Source organism: Mustela lutreola, chromosome 4 (assembly GCF_030435805.1).
Source record: "Mustela lutreola isolate mMusLut2 chromosome 4, mMusLut2.pri, whole genome shotgun sequence".
Classification (NCBI taxonomy): domain Eukaryota; kingdom Metazoa; phylum Chordata; class Mammalia; order Carnivora; family Mustelidae; genus Mustela; species Mustela lutreola.
In genome coordinates this window covers 187,513,994-187,536,084 of record NC_081293.1, presented here as the reverse complement: position 1 = coordinate 187,536,084, position 22,091 = coordinate 187,513,994, and the positions used below count along the sequence as shown (strand labels likewise).

Genomic DNA, 22,091 nt, shown 5'->3' with positions numbered 1-22,091 from the left:
GGCCCAAATATTTCTGATGCAAAGATGTCTAGGCTACACATAGAGGGTTAACCAAACAACCCACCCCCAATCATAACTGAAAATCCAGATGCTGGTGTTAGCAATTTATAATTAAGCCCAAGAGTAATATAATAAAACCAGAGGACAGTAGTGGTTGACGATCACAGTCAACAAGGAAAAAGCTGATGCTCAAGTACCTTCTTAAGAATTTCAGGACGCTTGGTACCTGTGGAGGTATCCGGGCTGAAGTAACTTTACGATGTTGTCCACCAGTCTAATACCCAGGCTCCCAGGAAGATACTGAATTAGTCTACAGAAAATTTTATTAACATGATTTTAATTGAATACTAAATTCAAGAAATCCTTTATAAACTCAAGTGTATTGTTTACCCTCCCTACTAGTGTTAGTCATTAGTAGAAATGGAGGTCAATTTCAAGTCACTCCAAACCTAATAGTTTTATATATATAAACTGATTTAAGTCCTTAAAAAATTTTTTTAAAAAAGATGTTTGAGAGAACATGAATTGGGAGAGGGTAGAAAGAGAAGCAGAATTCCTGCTGAGCAGGGAGCCTGACACGGGGCTCAATCCAAGACCCTGGGGTCATGACCTATACCGAAAGCAGATACTTAAGAGACTGAGCCACCAGGTGCCCCAAGATTTAAGTCTCGTTAAAGCATAGTCTACAATGGCAGAAACTCGTCCTGTAATATGAATGCTGAAACCTTTGTTTTAAACTTTTTGTATTTTGGGCTTTCTCAGCATATACCCTCATCAATAAATCCCTAAAATCAATTAGATTAGAGAACTAGCATTATTGTTAAAGCATGGTACCTCATTCTTGTCTTGTTGGCGTTTTCCTCTTTCCTCTTAATACCCTGATTTTCTCTGGAGAAATGCTACCTCTCAGGTCCATACATTCCCATTCCAAGGTTGAGAAGTGCTTACCCTGGTTGATCTATATATTATATCCCCAACTCCCTGCCCCCCCCCCCCCAATAACTTGGCTTTAATCAGTAGTATGCAGAGATTCTGGACTGAATTCTCTAGTGCATTTGTGTTAGGTTTAAAGGCATTAGAGAGCATGGGTAAGGAATTCACAAGTATCCAGATACATGGCAGAGGACGTTAGACTTCCTTCCACATCTACATTTGAAGATAGGAGAAACAGAATTTTGCTAAATTTTTAACTTGGAATTTTTAGGTAAGGGCCATTTTTAGGATTCAAAGTAAGACTTAATTATTCTACTTAAAAACTCAAGACTCAAACAGAAGGCTATTCTCAGCCCTATCAAAGTAAGATGTTTAATATCCAACAGTGAGTTTTAAAGATTTATTTGAGAAATAGGGAGCAGGTCTGAGTAGGGAGAGGGGCACGGGGGAGAGAAAGAATTCTCAAGCAGAATCCCTGCTAAGCATAGTCTCAGGACCCTGAGATCATGATTTGAGTTGAAATCACGAGCCAAGAGCCAGTTGCCCAACCTACTGAGCCACCCAGGTGCCATATCCAATAGTGGAGTTTTTAAAAAGTCATAATTTCTGAGAATTAAAACTTTTTAAAGTTTATAGGTGAAATTAACATAAGTAAACTTTGTAAGTGACCTGTAAAAGTCCCTACTCTGTCTTCCCCTCCTCTTCCAACAGGTTTTAGACAAGGAAAAATTTTTTATGACATCTTTCGTTTTCCTACTTTGAGGGGGGTGGGAATCAGCAACTAAAGTTATCACCCCCTTCCTTCCTGTTTGTAAAATTACTTTTTGCTTATAAGGCTCATGAAATACATGTTAGAATTTTTAAGAAAGTTTTCTTATTTACAGACTAGTAGCTCATTCCTATATGCATCACTTCTTTAGAGGAACACACAAAGGCAGTAACGAAGAGAGACTCAAACTAGTTAAGATTCTACTGAATGACATAGTGTAATTTTTCCATTAAAATTCCTTGTGGTAAAACATTCACAGTTAAAATCCATCAAAGCTAATTTTTATTAAAAATCAAAGCACCAATTGCCCCTCCCCCCCAAATTAAAACAAAACAAAACAAAACACCAAACAACAAAGACGGCTGCCTATGAGGTCCTTCACAATAAGCGAATCTTTGTGGGGAAAATAACTGGTGGTCTGACTGGCCAGCATGATTCTCACTAAGGAACACGAGCTACCACTTTGTGAACTATGACTTAACTAAATTCACACCCAAGAGGAAAGGGCAATATATGTAAAAAGATATCAACTATTAATTTACATGAGGTTACAAAATACTTTAAAAAATATGTACATTTTACTTAAAAGGAGGGCTTCCATAAGAAAGTAGATGGTCCAACTCATAGTCATGTCCATAATAACCAATCAGATCAATTTCTCTCATTCATAACAGAAAATAAGCACATCTTTTATTTACACCTACAAACCTTTTGCTCACATGTAGCAACTTTAGGGATTCACAATTTATGGATCAGGCCTCAGCAAAAGGAAGGGTTCCTCCTTTCATTTCTAACTAGTCTGTTTATGGAACCCTAATTTGAAAGTTTAAGCACCGTAACAACATAGAAATTTGAAATGCAAATTCATAAATGGAGCAATCAACTGTATACTCACCCTTCTGATTGTGGAGTGAATCTTTTTGAAGTATTCCTAAGTTATACTGCATTTATCCTATGGCGTAGGAGTAAAATGTGGAGCCTGTTCTTTAGCTTGGAAAAGCAAGTAAAACTACCAAGAGGGCATTTTCCTTTTAGCACATCCGACTTCTTACCCCTCCACTCAGAGAAGACAAGCAAGGCCTATTAATTGAAAGGACAAAATAACTGCATTGCCAGATGCTCATGTCCAAATGTATTCTGAATACATTATTTCCTTAAGCCAAAAATATCAGATGCTTGATACGTGCAAAAGCTTTTGATGAGCCAGAATTAGATAAATCCTAGCTCCCACATGGTCTGTTCAATTCACAAGCTCTGGCCAAAGGTGTCATCATGTTATCACATCTAGTATTACAGGGTCTTACATCTATGACACTGGGCCGTGGTTCCAAATCTAGAAGGAAATCTGGAGTTTTTGATCAGAGGTAAACACTGGAGTGTTTTAAGTTTAGGTCAAGGTTGTTTGAATCACACTGAACTATGGGTGAGGCTCACCTCATAAGAGCTACTAAACTGGGATCCACCCAGACACAGGTGCTTGTTAATAAGGTCACAGGACTTTAATAAAGACCATTATGAAAAGGTTGTTTGGAGAGAGAAATACTAGTTTTAATGTAATTTATATTATGTGTGATTATAGGAAAGATGGTTCTTAACACTACCTTTCAATCAGAAAAAAAAAAAAAAAAGTAAAGGTGAAATACTGTTTTTAAAAGATTATGATGACTAAATGTAACAATGAAAGTTTTGGGCACAATAGAAGAAATTCTGGCTCAGATGCATTTAAGAAATTATATATACATATTTTTCTCCCTTAAGTGCTATTTCCCTTTGTACCCTCCTCAAAATTTATGTGTTGCTGTTTTAACTTGGGAAACAAGTATGGAAGAACAAATGGTCAGAAGAAGAGAATTCTGAGATAACAATAAACTTACTAGCAAAACCTCCACAGCTGCTGTGCTAAAAATGCTAGAGAGAAAAAAAAATTAAATGGGATATGCACTGGTATTAAAATTTGTTCAGACTTTGGAGAATAAATGTCTAACACATATTCACAATACAACAACTATTCTGAAACCCATATTTGGAAAAGTGATTAAGACTTCTTAACCATTAATAAGTAATTGACATATTATCGACAAGACCTAAGTCTACGACAAGAAGCTATTGTTCCTAAGTTTTCTATTTTATCTTTAACAACAATGATGAAAACAATGAACTAGCCCCAGGATATTTTCAAATTGTCCATTTTAAGAAGTAATGCCTTGTGGAAAAAAGCAAGGACTCTAGGTGTAATTCATGGAAGTTGAAACCATCCAAAGAAGATTAAGGTTTTTTCACCTCAGCCTTATTTTTATTCTATCAGCCTAAAGAGAAAAATTCCCTCAGTCAACTAATGTTTTATAAAGGTTACTTTGAAAAACTTTATGTGTAAATATTTTGTCAAATGTTAGACTGGCACAATTTTTTTCTTCTAAATTTAGTTTCCTTCTTTGACACTGAACAAGCGAAAGGAATAAATGAATGTCAGTTTAACTAGTGAGGTCTGGCTCATTAGCACTGTGCTTACTCTCAGAAGATTGGTCTTTTGTATCTCTATCGGGAGGATGAAAATGAAATTCAAAATCAAGTAAGATAAAAGATTCAATTTCGGGTACTGACTTTTAAAAATAGGAAACAGAAGCTTCAGGAAAAATTAAATTTTCATTGTAATTCCCTCCAACTGCCTGCTCCCAAATTCCAGAACAGATTTTTATTCCAAATTATAAAGAAAGATGAAAACCACAAAACTAGTCCCTTTTAGGGGAACTTATATTTAGTGCCCAGGGTATATGTTGAAGAATCCTCACATCAAACATGGCGCACACTGCTGTAGTTTTATGTTCTCGGTAGTTCCACTAACAGCCATACTGCAAACAATGAGTCGTTATAAAAGGATCACCTGCACAGATAAAAAGCAAACAACAAACCACACAGACACACACAGCAAACTAAACGTGTACACTTACTTCTTCAGTGGAAGAAGTTATATTTAGAAACGTACGAAAAATGGCTTTGAACACCTGCTATACCAGACACCTCTACAGACAAGGGAAAAACAAAACAAAAATCAAACATTTGTTTTCCTGCTTTTTCTTTAATACAGTTGCCATCTTACATGATATACTGTTAGGTGCCTTCTTAATAGCATCTAATCTACTTTTTTGTTGTACCAGTCAGCATTCTAGGATAGAACTCTTATTACCACTCATGTTCACGGAGTACTGTTCTTAAGTACCATACACCTAAACTCATGGTTGGGCCATAATTAATGGGTAGTGGTATTTTCTAAAAATCGGTTAATGCACACATCCAAACCACATTAAATTTTCAACTTAAGAGTTCATACATACTCTATTTCCTTTCTATAGTTGCTATCACTCCAACTGTAGTTCTGAAATCCAAGAAGTAGGAAGCATGTCTTTTTGTTGTTGATGCTTCTTTCTCCCTTCCTTCCTGCCTCCCTTCTCCGACTCCCTTTTACTCCTTTCCTTACTTCCCTTCTTTTTCGTTCTTAATAAGAAGATTAAAAGAAATGGTTTATTAAGGAAATCAAAATCTAGTAAACATCAAAAACGTACAGATCAGAGTGGTCACAAACTCTTTTTGTAATGATGTTAAAATTACCGACAAAATGTTTTTTAAAAACAAAACCAAAAAATCTAAAAACCAGCACACACCAATGGTGTTGCTTATTTAAGCAACTGGCGTTCCTCTATGCTTTTGAGGCGTTTCTTCCGGGGCTGTACAAAGTCATCATCTGAGTCATCACTAAATTTATTATCTTCTGATTCATTCCTGAATTCTAGTTTAGGAAACCTTTTTTCTGGATAAAGGTTCTTTAGAAGTTCTTCAAAATAGCTTTCAAGTTTTATACCAGCATTGGCTACTTCTGAATCAGGCTGTGGATAAAAATAAAAACATGAATTAAAAACAAACACCAATATTTCAGACAGTCAATAAAAAGTATGTTTCTCACATTTTCTCTTTTAACTCAAGTTTGGGAAAATGTTTATGCATCATCACTGATATAAAGGAAGTAATAGTCTGGGGCTAGCAAAGTCTAGAGAAGGTCAAGTAAGTAAAAAAAAGGCTTGGAATCATCTGGATTTTTCTAAAGGTAGTGATAGCTATATGACTGTATTACTAAATTGAGATTATCGAAGAGATGCCATAGTCACAGAATCACAGAACGGGTGTTTTTTAAAGCAAATTAAATGAAATATGGATCTCTGGAGCAAGTAACCAATACAGAAACAAACCATCAACAAAAGTCTGTAAGTCTGACAGATGTTCAGATCAACTGACAGATCAAAAACTGAGAAAACTTAAATACCAGACCTATTTAGACCACAACCTTAATATTTCAAGATCAGCATCAAGAAGACTTTAGTCTGGAAGTGCCATATTTTAAGAAATAAAGGTGGGAATAACAAAGGCTGCTTCTAGATAAAAATATTTTCTAAATTGTTTTCAAGTTGTCAGCTATAATTTGCATTTCCATGTACCATATAAGAAACCTTTGAAAAGGAATAATAGGAATGTGGACATAGTCTTCCTAATTACCTTTCATTACCTGACAAACGTGAACTTCTAGAAATTTATGCTATTATAGATCTTCATCTCTTTTGCTGAGAAAGTGTTTGGTTTAATATTACCTCCCCATTGCTGTGGTTTTTTATTTCTTTCTTCTTCCCTTTTTTTTTTCTTTTTCCTCTTACCTCATTGAATTCGGCACAGTTTTGAAAGATCAATCTAAAATCAGCTACAAAATCTTCAGGCTTTGTGTACATGGAATAATCTTCTTGTAGTCTCTTTTTGATAGTTGACAAGTCCATTGGATTTTTTATTATTCTGTAATAATCAGGCACCTTTCAAAATAAATGAGATGGTTTAATAAAAAGACTAAATTCTACCAGTCCTAAATACATTTTGCAAGCAGGAAAATAAAATTCAGATTGTTCTCATTGCTTTTCCGTGTACTATTTTGTCACTGATAAAGAAACCACCCTCTCCACACACACACACACACAGACACCCCTTCCTCTACTGTTATAAATTTACTTAGTACTTGAAGTCTGGACCTGTGTAAATCAAAATATGTACAAAGAATTTATCTTAAGTTATAGGTTTTTCCCCAATAGCTTAGGCTATATGCCTAAGCCTCTTGAAAGAGATTAACAGAAATCACTGCAGAGAGTAGTGGGTAAAATACATGAAAATTTATGAGAAATGAATACAAGCTTGGGGCCAATTTGTGAACATCAAAGTGTATTCAAGATCAAAGTATTCCATTTGTGTTAATAAAGCTTTAAGATTTGGATTAGATATAGGAAACTAACTACCACAGAATGCTAGAAAAACCACATTCTCACAAATCAAGTTTAGAAAAATCATCTTACTGTGGGGTGCTTGGGTGGCTGAGGTCCAACTCTTGATTTCGACTCAGGTAATGATCTCAGGGTCATGAAACTGAGCCCTGCACTAGGCATGAAGTCTGCTTAAGATTCTTTCTCCCTATACCACCCCCTTGCTCCCACTAGTGTGCACTCTAAAAAGCAACAACAAAAATCATCCAACTATGTAAAAATGCACAAAATGATGTTAATACTTACAGTTAGAGGAACTGGGTCTTGAAAAGCCAGGCTCATTTCATGGCAGTAAAGAAATAAAAGTAGGCGTTCACACTTCTGAGCAAAAAAATAAAAATATAGTAAAATAATGAAGTCACAGCTTATTTTTAATACCAATGCCATGGGTCTCAAAATACAATAAAAATTAAAACCAGATGAATACCAGAAATATATCAATACTTAGAGTTCTGATCTCTTCAGTCATTTACTGAATTCTACTGTTTGGGCTGTATGTGATATAGGAGAGCAGTTCTTATAGGAACAAAAAGCAGTATCATATGAAACCCACCTAAAGCTCTTTCTAAAAACAAATTTCCAATTATCTCTCTAATTTATATACTGATTATTAATAGTCAATAAAGAAGGGTATATGTATGTTAAGAGATCCACAGAGGGACCCTTTTCTATGGTGTGTCTAGTCCTAAGGCTGCTTCTTTGAATGCACATGGTGCTATCCAGGCACTTGGTTACTTCTCTGCTGAGGGTTTAATCCCAGTAACTATTGTGTAGCACTGGCAGTGTGTGTTTGGGCCCCCTCTTGCACAGTAACTTTCATACTGATTGTTTTACTCAATATTTTAGCAAAGAACTTCTTTAACTACTAAAGAAGTGTTGGTGTAGTAGCTTTAAATGTCAATTACACTTAACTATATTAGTTGGCTTTGAGGTATAAACCCAGTACCATCTGGTAAAAGAATGGAACTATTTCCAGGAAGAGTAAATAGAAAAGCCCTTCTCTTTCCTGCTGATTCTCAACAAATTAGGAAGAAAATTTATTTACAGGAGAAATAAAACAAGTTTACTAAAGGTAAACTACAATTCTTGACCACATAGAGGATACATGTTTTACCTTGCTCCAGTACAGTCTTTTAAGCTTCTAGAAAATGTATAGGCAGTAATGTGATTATTTTTAACCAGAAAAAGTTGTAAGTTATATTATTCAAGATTCCTATACTCTTAAAGAAAAACTAAAGAAAAAGAGGCCAGTGTAAAATTTGATTGAATATACACTTCTCTAATGAAAGGCACACTGGCATTACAATAATCCCCATCTAACCAAAACAAAAACAAAAACAAAAACAAACCTGTTTAACTAACAATGTATGTTAGAAATGTTGGGGGAAAAAAAAACTTACCCTTTTATCTATTGGTGTTAATTTAACAAGGTTTTCAGTCTTCTTTTTTTCTGAGTTGTGACTGGGAGCATCACAATCATATTCAACTTCTGGTTTAGATAAGTCTCTGCAGAAAGTGCAAATCCATTCTCCACTGTTGGGGGATAAAGTACTTCTGAATTCCTACTGCATCATTTCTCGCTTCACCATCTCCCTTTCCCACCTCCTCCCCACCATCTACGGTACAGATTTGTTTGTTGGGCATCAACTGTAATCACTGAGGGTTTACTGCATGCATAACTACTGTGTACATAGCACCATGCTGGGAGAGCCTTTCAGCAGCAATACAGCGCGAGGGTCAAAGCCGTAAATATTAGTCTAGTCAAAGAGGCATGAAACACATATGCGAAATAAACACATAAAACAAACACACACACATTAATTTATGGCTGATGTGAGGCAAAACTGGCATCTTCCCTAAAATGATTCAAGAAAAAGAAATGTTCTTGGTACTATTCTTACAACTTTAAGCGTAAAATTAAAATTTAAAAAATATAGCTTTTGAAGAACTGAAGAGATCAGCCCAGTGGCTGCTGTTCGTCGTCATCGTCATCATGATCAGCAGCAGCAGCAGCAGCATCGCACAGGGCTGGTTTGAAAATGTACTTGACATATTTGTAAATGATACAGCTTAATGCTTGGCAAATATGATGGAGTATTTTGGCAATTATTATGTACCAGGATCATTGTTCTTTAGGTTAAGAACCTGTAATAATTTGAAGGACTGGCTATTTTTTTTTTTTCTTTCTTAACAGTCTAGGTTTCTTTCTTTTTTTTTTTTAGAATTTTTTTAAGGTTTTATTTATTCATTTAACAGAGAGGGAGAGTACAAGCAAGAGTGGGAGGAAGAAGCAAGCTCTCTGCTGAGCCAGGAGCCCGATGTGGGACTCGATCCTAGGACCCTGGGATCACGACATGAGGGGAAAGCAGACACTTAACGAACTGAGCCACCCAGGCGTCCCAACAGTCTAGGTTTTTGAGAGATGCACAGGCAATGGGAAGCAGAGTATTGAAAACCCTATGTTGAAGGTTTTGGAGTATGCATTTGTGTGAAGTGGACTTTTATTTACATTTCTAAAGTTTCATGTTACATTACAATGATCAGGGATTGTTCTTTAAGTGAAAGAATGTGGGAAAGGGAAGCAAATACCATCTTACCTTGGAAAATTTGCCAAAGTGGGCACATGACAAGAAAGATGAAATACTTTGGGACACTTCTCACAGCACAGGAGTTCCCCTCCATTCTGACAAACTGCACACCAGTCCTCATTGGGGTCATCCTCTTTCCTGGTCTCTCCACCATGAAGGGGTGACTTCTGGGAGGCATCTAGCCAGTCAGACTTTCCATGTGAGGAACCTTCCTGGTGAAGTCCAGGTTGATCTCCTGTGCTATCAGGGGCATCTGACCTTAGCACAGACTCCTCAGAGGTAGAGCTCTGACTGCTATTTAAGAGCAGGGAGGTGAGTATGCTTCTTGGGTAGTTGGCCTGCAATGGAAAGAATAGGTCTTATTTCTCAAAACTGACTTTATTTGTACTATTACAATTCTGGACTGCAGAATCCTCTTTCATAGGCACCTGGGTACTTCAAAGGAAGTAATGAAGAAGTAAAAATGTAAGAGACAGGTTTATTGCTGTTATAGGAGTCCCCAGGGATAAAAACATGAACCTCTACTAAAAACTATCATCAAAATACACAATCAGCAGAATGGGAGTGTGGATAATATAAGAAATCTCTTTTTATTTGCTGACAGCTACAGAAATGGGAGAATAGGTGTGTAGTGGAGAGTCAACCATATGAATTGTAAATACACTGAGCTATTAGTTCAAATTATACTCAGACAAACTATGCCTACTGTTGAATTTTTATCATTCACAGAAAAGTACAGTGCTTTAAATCCTAGAATTTCACTTCTGCAGAAATCATTGATAATTCTAAGATGAATCTAAATTTGGGACACCTGGGTGGCTCAGTCAGTTAGGCATCTGCCTTTAGCTCAGGTCATGCTCAGTTTTAAACATATGTATATATTCCTTAGTATCGAAGATTAGATTTTTCTAATCTTTCCTGCCTCTCCATCCCCTCCCTACACACACATGCCATTCATGCCACCCTCTTAAGCTTTATTAAGGACCAATTTATTTATTTTTTAATTGTTTTTAAGTTGTTAGGTACCAGTGTAACTTTATGGCCAACATTGATTCCACGTCACTATCATTGTTGCACTGGTTAAGTATCCTGAAAAATTCAATTTTTGGTTAAATGTGTATTCAGGTTATATCCTGATCAGATCTCGTTTTTAGTCAAATTTGTGTAATACAGGTGTCTGTTTATCTAATTAGGACTATAAATATTGCTCATTACATAACTACACAATGTACTATGACTACACTTCCTCTTTCGTCTTTTTGTTTTTACTATGGTTCAATTGTTCCTGCTTCCCTTCCTTCCTTTCATTTGCTTACTTTTCTAGTCCTAACTCTAAGTCTTTCTTACAAACTCCATAGGGCAATAAAATGCCTTTCAATACTGCCAAACATTTTTGCCTTTACATACACCCCTGTGAAGTCTTCTGTCCTCTGCTACATGGTGTACTAGAGAAGCTGTTGTACTGGGAGCTACTCTTTTCTGTGTTAGATCCCATTTCTGGGATCTTATGCCTTCTTTCTTGGTTCAATCATGTTTGATGAAGCATATTCTCAAATATCTGAGAATGAATGCATGAGAGTTAAAATTTCTGAGACCCTACATACATGTCTAAAAAATGCTTATTTAATCTTTATGCATGATTGATACAGAATTCTGGCTATGAAATATTTTCCCCTTCACAATTTGGATATTTCCTTACTATCTTTCAGATTCAAGTGTCCATTTTGAGGACCTGGTGCCATTATGATGTCTGCTCCTTTGTATGTTTTTTTTTCCATGTGGAGGCTTTTAGAAATCCCAGTATTCTGAAACTTATGGTAGTAACTTGTGTCCTTTTTTCATTTAATGTTCTGGTACTTGATGGGTCCTTTCAACTCAGATGATCACACTTTTCAGTTACAGTAAGCTTCCTTGTATTATTTTTTGGGCAGTTATCTTCCATGTTGTTTTATTCAAATGCCCAACCTCCTTGTTTGAGCCTCTGATTTCTCAAACTCTTCTGTTTTTTATCCATCTTTTTCTTTTAATTTACTGAGAGAGTTCCTTAAATTTTTCGACCCTGGTTGACTATTTCCTGGTTTTCAAATATAACAAATTATAATCTCCTATCTGCTATTTAAAAGTTTCTTTCATCCTATCCCCCAAATAGGCATAATATTCCCCAAATTAATATAATTACATTTTGAGGCCTAGATTCTTCATCTGATTCTTGTTTCACTATAACAACAGGAAAATCATAATTTTCCGGAGGTCCACTATTTTCCTGTTTTATTCGGATTGGCTCCAACATGACCACTGGGACTCTGTGTGTAGAATCCGCTCCTGCTGGCTTGCTGGAAGAGCCAGAACTATAAGAAAGAAAGGGGGGGAAAAAAAATCAAAGAATGCCACCTTAAACATTTCAAGACAAAGTGTAACAACTGCTTTTAGGAATAATGCTATATCTTCACAGCAATGGTTACTATGTTCCATTATCAATAAATGATATATAACTGAAGAGCAACTGCTTCATGTATAAAAAGTCTTATATATTAGCCTATCTAAATAGTTACATTATACTTCTGGAAAGACATTTAAATACATTTAAATAAAATCTGAATTAAAAGAAAATTGGCTTCAATATTTTGAAGCTCTACAACTGAAACTCAGTATCTTAGAGCTAGCATCTTCTTTTTAGGCTTTCCCATGTCCCATTTCCTTCTCTATTCAGTGACAGAGACCCTGGACTCCCATTAATGATTTACTGTCACGAAGTGTGAAGACAATTAACTAGAGACATAAATTATTGGTGTTTTGCTATTTAAAAGTGTAGTGGGACAAAAACCTTTTACAGATAGCCACTGTGTTCTAGGGGATTAAAAGCAACCTTTTTCTCTGCAGAGAATGCTTCTTCCATATGATTAGGCAAGTTAAGAACTGGGTTCATTATCTAGGAGAAATTTGCAAGTATAAGAAGTAGAGGAGCAAAGCAGTAAGCTGAGATAGAATTTCAACTATTATGAGTTCATTTATTTTAAGGCAGAATTAATGTTTGGCTTTAAAAAAAGAACACTGAAGTTAGTATAAAGTTAATGTTTCTTTTCCCCCTAAGCTTGTATTTATATACATTCCTATATAGTACAGCATGTGATACCTACTTCATTTAAATTTTCCTTGCTATTAGGCAAAGTCAAATGTATTTTCTTATTTTCAACATATTAACCCCCATCCCAATTTCTGTACCTTTAAAGACAAAACTGCACTTTATTTACTTGATCCACTAGTTTATCAAATTAATATATAATAATTATTAACATTTTAATTTAAAAGTTAAAAATAAAGGAAGCTGTTCAAAAAAAGAGCACGTTGGAGCAACAGTCAAGAGAAATCTATCTGGAGATTTATATATGAGAGAATATAGGTTGAGTCAGTTTACCTTCCTCGGCTCCCAACACTGGAGGCACTAGGTGAACGTATTGGTGGGTGTACACTAGTCATGGTAACAGGTCCTGAAGAAGAGGAAATCATTCACATTCATAAAATGAGTTAATAATTATGTATTAAATTCCTATTGAATGTGCTGACATAATACTACATTGAAACCGGAACACAACTAAATAATAGAAAACAGTAAGCAGTTGTTGGACTCCCAGCAAAGTCTAACTCCCTTAGACTAACAGGGGTCTCAGCCTATTGTTAGCATCTTAGGCCAGATAATTCTTTGTTTGGGGGGGGGGGCGGGGTTCTGTGCACTGTAGGATGCTTAGCAGTATCCCTCTATTTTCCACCTAGGATGTGACAACCAAAAATGTTTCCAAACACTGTCAAATGTTCCAAGTTAGAATAACCATGGTAAAATGTCAGTGAGGACACCAGCATCAGTGAAAGCTACAGAAGACAATAAAAAGTGGCAGGCGCTGATATAAAAGCAGTCCAAGTAAGAAAGCCACACAGAGACCAATTAATGGAGATACTGAAACAAGTATTCTACAGGCAATGACCTTAAGATACTTTGTCCAATGCCTAGCACAGAGTCAGCAATGGATAAATGTTAGCTTTAGTAATATTGTAAAAATGGCTCACAGAAATGTTTTGTCAACTTACATTCCCGCCAGCTATGTATCGGAGTATTCTCTTCTCACATTCTTATCAATGAGTATTTTCACTATTTTAAGTCTTTGCTACTTCAACAGTTAGAAATTATGTCTTGTTTTGATATTTTTAATGACCACTAGTGAGACTTAATCCCCCAAGTTACTGGCTATTTGTATTTCCTCTTCAGGGAATTATCTACTCATGTCCTCTGGCAATACTGAGTACTTGCCTTATTTATTTGTACAAACTTGTTTTATAATTAAACATTTTCTCTGCCATATTTTGCCAACAGTGTTCTTCCAGTTTATGTTTTAAGTAAGCATCTCCTTTTAAATTGTGTAACTGCCTCATTACTGTTGTGTGACTGCTGAATGACCTGAGAAATTCTCCTCCTTCCTTATTTTGTTCTAGAGTACCTATTTTGCCAAGGTCTCTGGGGGTAGGTATAGAGTGCTTTAAAGGAAATGAATAGGTATGTTAAAAAGTTTGTAAACATTAATTAAATAACAAAACCACCAAAACCACCAAAGAAGTGAATGACACTGCTAAATTTGGACCCTAGGCAACTTAAACCCCAAAAGAGACCACAACACAGGCAAACTTATCAAAAAGAGAATGTATAATACTAATTTCCTCTTGGGAATGCTCTAATGCCTGTAAGTTTTATTGAAATTGGAAAGGTACAGAGGTTTAACCTTTGCTTCCCACTTTGAAAGTATATTAATTTTAAATAGTGCCAAAAACTCAAGACTCATTTTAATCATCCAACAAAAAGGGGTATAGGGGTCATTGCAAGTAGAGTTAAAAAATGGGACACACTCACAAAATCCAAAGAAGCCCACTTTACCTGCAAGGCCTGGAGATGGCACTGATGAATTTGGTGACTGGACGGTTCTGTTTGAGGGCGGTCTTGGCTGGCCATGATCTATACTAGTATCTTTCCTCACAATATTGTCCAGCATAATAGTACTTGAACAGTCAATCTTATAAGAAAAGAAATTTATTTCACGGCATCCTGACTTTGCAAGTTAAAAACTACTTTAAATTTAATAGAAAAGTTTAATAGTATAATTACTATCAAATAATAAAATATGTAAATATCCTATTTGAGAAGTTCTGATGCATATTTTCCCCATAAACAATCTTGAAAAAGCTTTCATTCTTCTTAATGTTCCATCTTAGTAAATATGCTGAGGACATAGTAGTTCAGAAGTTATCAGCAAAGATAAGAGTATCATGTGTCATTCAAACCCATCAAAATTGAAACAAAAAATACTTATTTAAAAATAACAAATGGTAGTCAATAAAAAAAAAGGTGATGAGAAAAATAGCAGTTTTACATGTTAGCAAACCTCTTTAATTTGGCTTACTAACAGCCAACTAGATTCTTATACCTGCTTCCGCACACAATCTGTTGTGCTGTGTGGTTTTGGTTGAACAATATGAAGAAAATATGGCCTTACAAAGGAAGGATCTTGTGGAGCCCCCAACCCCCACTGTCTTTGGCTCACACTGAGAACTGGTGCTCTGGTATGACTACATAGATCAAGTAGGCCCACACATCACACATTTCTAGAACACTAACTCATTTAAGTACATTACTACTATTTGGTAGGAAGAATGGATCCTCTCTAGATTCTTGATTTAATGTAATAGGTATAAAGGAAACACTTTTTTCTTAATTGACTTCTTGGTTAAAATACTGATAAATTTCTACTGAGTAAGACTTTAATTCTCTAGATGCAAATACTTATCATACTTAAATAGACCAGTTATTTCCCCAAAATGTCTTTGTGATTAGAGTTCAAGTTCAGTTCTCTAACATAGTTCCAGCCCTTTTCAATCAGGATTCTATGAGGGGCTTAAGTCTTATGGTCCTAGGGCACAGATTGTGTGTGATAAATTTACTTTTCAACTTTCCATCTAGAATGGTGCTAGTTATGAACCATCTTTGAGAGGACTGAGAAAAAGCTTCTTTATTCTATGGTTCAGATAAAGAATTTCAGTCGAGCAAGCCTGGGAGACAAAGTGTCACCTGTACCTGAGGACTGCAGAGAAAAGAGCAGAAGGACAATTCTACTTTCTGTGGGTCCTCTTTAGGGTAGGTAGTAAGCACACCTTTATGTTAAATTATGTTTAATATTTCTTGGGCAATACCTTGGCCAATACTTTTCAGAGTGTAAAACATACTGCAATGTGACTGGATCTACTGGCTCTTAATGTAAGAAAAGTTATTTACATTGCAAGGTAATCCTAAAAGCTAAAATAAAATTATAGGAATGAGACAAAAGAAGCTTTGCTATGTACCACATAGGAAGTATCATAGTATGAAAAATACATGTACTTCACCCATTTAAAGTATACACCATTATTTTAAAAATTAAGAAACTCTGGTAAGATTAACATTGAAGTATTAGTTGATCTCAATAACTTGAAAAACCAACTAAATGAAAATTAAAAAATTATTTTACAATCTGACAAGATATTTCTTTTAAGTTTGTAATGTTTCTGTCACAATTTTCTAACCTTACAGGGTTAAGATAAGGTAAAATAAGTATCAACTTATACTTGGAGATCTGTCTATAGAATGTTGGATTTTCTGCCTTTGGAGATTTTTAAAAAAGTCATATTTACAAAAATAGCAAGTGCATGTATTTAATTTAAATATAAAATAAATCAGAGGTAATTCTGCACTGGCCAGTATGATCTGGGAGGAAATGTTTTCATTTCCATTGTTAAAATTGTCTCCACCTTTCTGATGTCTTCAATTCTAGTCTCCCCTGCCAGCCTTACTCTAAAAGAGCACATTCCAGCAATTCAACTTGCCAGTACCTCTTCTCAGATCCTCCACTTCCCTGCTTTCCCTGTTCCATCACTGTAATCATTCATTCACAGACACCTTTAACTGCAGTGCCATGAAATATATTCCATAGTATATTTAAATGCTTATAGCATTTTTATTTTTCCTCCTGTTATATTTCTAAAGAATAAAAATGACTTCTAAAACCAAACACACAACCTATAATCTGACTAACTCAAGGCTTTTTACCAGATCTAAGTTCACTTAAAAATTATCAAAAGATTCTTAGTATAAATTTTCTGTATACTTACATCTGGAAGAGAAGGAAGATTATAAGAACCTCCCACTGGTGAGCTCAAATCAATCATAGGTGAACCGAAAGCCTTTGCATCATATCCTGCTGCACTAGTAATGGTGGGACTAGAAGGAGTAGAGGATGTGCTGTTGGCAGTTGATGTGGTAGCCTGCCCACTGCTGATCTGCCACTACAGTAGCGAGAGAGGAGAAAGGTGGTCTATCAGCAGGCCAAAACACAAAATGTCCAACTAATCCCTGTTCCTCTGTTACAAAACAAAGTAGAAGATACATTCTGCTATTTGAATTCAACTAGAATTTCAACTGAAAGGCAGGGGGAAGGGGAGGAGATGGACAGATATATAAAATTATCATTAATCCTGTCCAAAAATAAAAAAAATTAAAAGCACTGATTTTTTTTAAACCAGAAAACCATAATACCCCATCTCAGAAAGCTTATATATATTGCAAAAGGAATACATACATAGACAGGAACTTTGAGGTAAAGATGGAGGGCTAAACACATACATTTTCTTCAGTCCCTACCTGACACATCTGAAACTAAAGTAATGGTTATGGGGAATTTTTAAAAAAGGATTTTGACTCAAAGAACATAGGAAAGAAGACAGAAATCCCATTTTGGAAGCTGTAAAGAAGATGGACGAACAGCAAATCATTTAGTCAATTTGCTAAAGCTGAAACCTAAGCTGGCAGTGCAGAAAACAGAGAAGTCAATATATACTGCAGAACCCTTATGGGCTTGGAAATTAGAAGCATGAAAGGTGAATCTGGGGCTGAAAACAGGAAGATCTGCTGAGAGTCTGTTTAAGAAGCACTAAAGCCCATGTTCCTTTCCTTCTTTACCTGTAGTTACCCAAGATAATGTGGACTTCCTCCATCTCCACAGATGAAGGCTGGAAGTTTATTGTCTAAAATAGGTAAAACAGTGTCATTTGACTGAAAGGCACCAGGTTCAGGAGAAGGAAGAAAAGTACTGCACTGAAAACAAAGATTAAGAAACCATACTCACACTGAATGCTGAGCTTCCCTCACACTCTGCCACTGGCACCCTACCATTCTTCTTACCCGTGTGGCTTCAAGGAGCAGCCAGGCCCTTGAAGATGGAGGACAGGAAGATCCTCTGGGAACTGGGCCAGCCTAACATTTAAAAATGGCAACACTCGGAATTCTCCCAATAAATCTGCCTCATAGCCTTAATCTAGCATGAAATCTCAATCATCAAACGTTAGCTCTAGCCCAAGGCTTTTAGGATTTTTTTTTTAACCCACTTCTTAAATATGAACAGATAATCAAACCTCAACAAGCACTGGAGGAAAATTTTTGTTATTTAAGTTAAATCTCAGTTAAAGCTGAGACAAATACATTAATCCAGAGAATACTAGGAATGAGAAGTATAGAGGTGAAACATGATGCTCTCTACAAATGACTTCAAAACCTGTCAAAAAATAAAAACACCTGATTGGTAGATGGATGAATAGATAGGTATATGGAATAATAAATGAGAAGGCAAATAGAACAATATGTCTCCTATACAACTTTTCAACTTGCTGTGTTTGAAAATTTTCATAATATAACAATGAAACATAAAAGAAAAGGAAATCAACTGAGAGGCATCTCAAGACTATGCAAGGGAAAAAAAGATCTCCAAACACAAGGTTTATATACAGACTACACTATAAAGACTGATAGTGTCAAAGCATTCCAATTTTGAAAAATCTAATTTATATTCTTTACTGAAAATACTGTGTAAAGAAACCTGTGAATGTCCTCTCTTCACCACCTACCCATCATATGTATCCATCCATCCATCCATCATCCATCTTTTTCTTTTTCTCTGGACCTTAATCCTCCTTCCCTTCCACAGAATAATCACAGTTATAGATAATGTTTTTATTTTTCCAGGTTTTTATATATCATGTATATACATATATATCATACATATATGTCATATACATATGATGTAAATATAAATCATATATGTCACACATACGATAAAACAGATACACAACCAGGAAAATGAGGTAATGCCCCACAAAAATTCTAGAACGTTTCCCATATAACATAATCACATATAGATTACCGCATTTTCTCAATAGGTTAAAGTATTCTCATCGTGCAAGTATGCTACAGTTTATTACATTAACCAACTGAAAACCAATTCCTCACTATCTATATTCTCTTAGTTTGTTCATTTATTTGTTCATGTTTACATTCTGACCAGGAAACATTTTAAAAAACATTCTTAGAGTGTGTGTCTACCCATTAAAAATAATAAATGGGGAAGAAGGAAAGTACACATTTGTATACACAGAATGTGCTAGATGTTTCTGTATATGTTAGCATTCACTTTCAGCACAACTCTACAAGGTACTCAATGCATAGTTTGGGCAAATGACATTTAAAAGATTAAGCTTGCACAAGGTCACAAAATTATTAGGAAAGTTTAAGGCTAAACTGTAGTTTGGGCCCTTTGCACCTCCCTTTACTGATGAAATAGAGGTATGACTTTTAAATAAAAGTATTTTTGTAAAATACTATTTAAGAAAATTTAGTGGTATTACAATAAAGCCTAATTAATTATACACACACACACTTATAGTGTGTGTACTTTTTACAACAGAATTTTCAGATCATTTGATTAAACAAATATCACAGAATTATGAAAATAGCATATTCCTTAATTTGGTCTTGGCAAAAAAACCTGAAAACTGAAATCAATCTATAAGTGTTAAGCTGGAAAGACTGCTGACACAAGTTCTTAGAGAAGACAAAGAGAACTTTTACTTATTAAAAAGTAATGTCTTATCTAAAAAATAATTTTATCCAAAGCATTAAGAATATAAATATTAAACTTCATTGGACTTATAACTGTAAATATTAAGCTTAATCAGATATTTATGTACCTCATATTAAAACTTTAAGTTTGTTTTTAAGAAGTCTCCTTATAACAACTTAAAGATTCATTTACGTTCTCTTTTGCAGAAATATAACCTGTATTTGTTAGAATATTTCTGTCTTAATGAATTCAGCTAAAAGCTACACCTATCAGTATTGCCAAAATTCATACTATGACTCATTGATTATTCTGGGACTTCACTCCAGTATCAACATAAGTGGCTTGATTTTTCTTGTTAATTACAAATCAAGACCTTTTCTCTTAGCTTTGTCTCTATTAGTCTGTGTATAATAAAACCTGGTAACTCACATTTATTTAAAAAAAGGGAGGGCGGTGGTGCCTGGGTGGCTCAGTCAGTTAAGTATCCAACCCCTTGGTTTCAGCTCAGGTCATAATCTCAGGGACCTGGGATTGAGCCCCACATCAGAAGCCACACTCATCAGGGAGTCTGCCTGAGGATTCTCTCTCCTACCTCTGCTCCTCCCCACCACTCATGCACTTTCTCTCTCTCAAATCAATCAATCCAGGGGGCAGGGGGACTTGCTCTTGCTCTTCATTGCTTTATCTATAAATTTAATGTGATCTAAAAATAGAGAAGCAGAACAAGAAGCCAAAGAAAGCAAATATGGATACCTGTTTTATAGCTTGTTGAGCCAAAAAAGCCATCTGTAGTGGGTTGGGCTTTATTGCTTGTCGTGGTATGTTCTGGTTTGGTGGATATCTCAGCTGTTGAGGATGTGGGGGAAGAACTGGTCCATTGGGTTTGGGGCTGTGATTCTGAAAATTTATCAAACGTGGAGGGGGCTGCTGGAAAAAAGAAATTAAACCAATTTAGTAAAAATCATCCCTTGAAAGACAAATCTTTCACAGAAAGACAGCACCTCTGTCACAGATGAATAACTTATTAACACTATAGCATGGGTATGGGGGAAAGAGGCAGCCTTCTAGAATGTGTATAACTATGTGAAAAGTTTTATTAGGAAAGAGCCTTGGGGGAAGGTTTCCAACTTTAAGCAGGTTAAAAAAGGACTGGACATAGGCCATGTTAAGGAAGTAGGGAAAATTTGTGTTTGGTATACTTCGAAGTCTCTGATGATTACATTTTGCAAAGAACTGCCCTCTTCAGATGTCCTCAAGTAATGTGATGGTAGAATAGTAATTGCTAGCATTTACTGAGCAGCTGTTACATGCCAAGTACTGCTTTAAGGACTTTATGTGAGTTAACTCATTTAATCTTCCCAACAATACTATGAGGTAGGAATTCTCTTCATTTTTGAGAAAAGGAAACTGAGGTATAGAGAAGTTAAATAACCTGCCCCAGATTAATGAAGATAATTAAAGATGAAGCTAGAACTTGAACTCAGGCACTGTGGCTCCAAGGTCTGCACTCCTAACCAATAAATCATGAATTATGAAAATAGTTGTTATTAATAACATTTAAAAATTAATGAGTTTTAGATCTCACTGAGGTCAAACCATATGTCAGGCATTATGATTAGCATTTTACATGAGTTACCTCATTATTATCTTCCCCTCATTTTACAAATTAGGACACTAAACATTAGAAAGCTTAGAGAACTTGAAAAAGGTCACACGGCTAGTGAAAGGCAGCACTAGAGCTTTCATCCAAATCTACTCCGCTATGTCATTACCAAAACACCTGCTGGTGTGTAGCTGGGGGTGGATTAAGGTACTAATTAGAGCTGAGAGGATGAATTTCCCTAAAGGAAAATAGATTTCAAATGGAAACGCTTCAAGGACAACAATGGTGGGTTATACGATAGGGCAAGGGCTGGGAAGGCAACCCTACTTTGTGCAGAAATGCTAGCCCTGGAAATTGAGACCAGTGTTCTAGAAAAAGGTAACCTTATATGCCAGTCGCAGTCTCATGGTGAACCAATTCTATGGTTGGCAATTTGTTGTAAAGCAAGTACTTATTTTTAGCTCTCTCAACTGTATGTGATTAGAACTTCTCAGAAGGGGAAGTATTAACCTCCATATTCACAAGGGGACAAACGTGAAATGTACAGGGCTGAAGTAACAGCACCTTAACTTTCGGTCCTCCGATGGAGAGAGCTATAAAAGGTAGCTCTAATTTTGCCCTCTATTTTTACTTTTCCTTTCTCATTTGTGGAATTTACTCTCTTTTCCTGGGTAAATACTTCTTTCCCCCCACTCTTACAAATCAGTTGGCACTGGGTAACAACTCTCAAGAGTGGCCAGCAATTACAGACTCAAAAATAGATTTAGATACTGTTTCAATACAAGGGAAATTCCGTGGGTGAAGAAGAGAAAAGTATTAGAGAAAATGTCACAACTGTACAGATGCATAAGCCTGAAGCCATAGCCATTCTCTTTGATTTTTCAA

At 35.7% G+C, this 22,091-nt stretch overlaps 1 protein-coding gene across 4 annotated transcripts in view; it reads right to left on the bottom strand.

Moving 5' to 3' along the window:
* Positions 1–1,967: 1,967 nt before the first annotated feature.
* TRIM24 (tripartite motif containing 24) overlaps positions 1,968–22,091 on the bottom strand; it is a 95,823-nt gene continuing 75,699 nt past the window's right edge. For 2 of the 4 annotated variants that reach the window (XM_059171962.1, XM_059171964.1), the window contains exons 10-19: positions 20,357–20,530; positions 16,824–16,997; positions 14,560–14,695; positions 13,054–13,126; positions 11,818–11,986; positions 9,648–9,976; positions 8,451–8,583; positions 7,297–7,371; positions 6,403–6,552; positions 1,968–5,583 (exon numbers count right to left, since the gene is read on the bottom strand). In XM_059171962.1, coding sequence (XP_059027945.1) covers positions 5,374–5,583; positions 6,403–6,552; positions 7,297–7,371; positions 8,451–8,583; positions 9,648–9,976; positions 11,818–11,986; positions 13,054–13,126; positions 14,560–14,695; positions 16,824–16,997; positions 20,357–20,530 — 1,623 coding nt within the window. In that variant the 3' untranslated portion in view covers positions 1,968–5,373. The remainder of the gene's footprint in view (positions 5,584–6,402; positions 6,553–7,296; positions 7,372–8,450; positions 8,584–9,647; positions 9,977–11,817; positions 11,987–13,053; positions 13,127–14,559; positions 14,696–16,823; positions 16,998–20,356; positions 20,531–22,091) is intronic. The other 2 variants (XM_059171963.1, XM_059171965.1) reach the window with 1 other exon arrangement.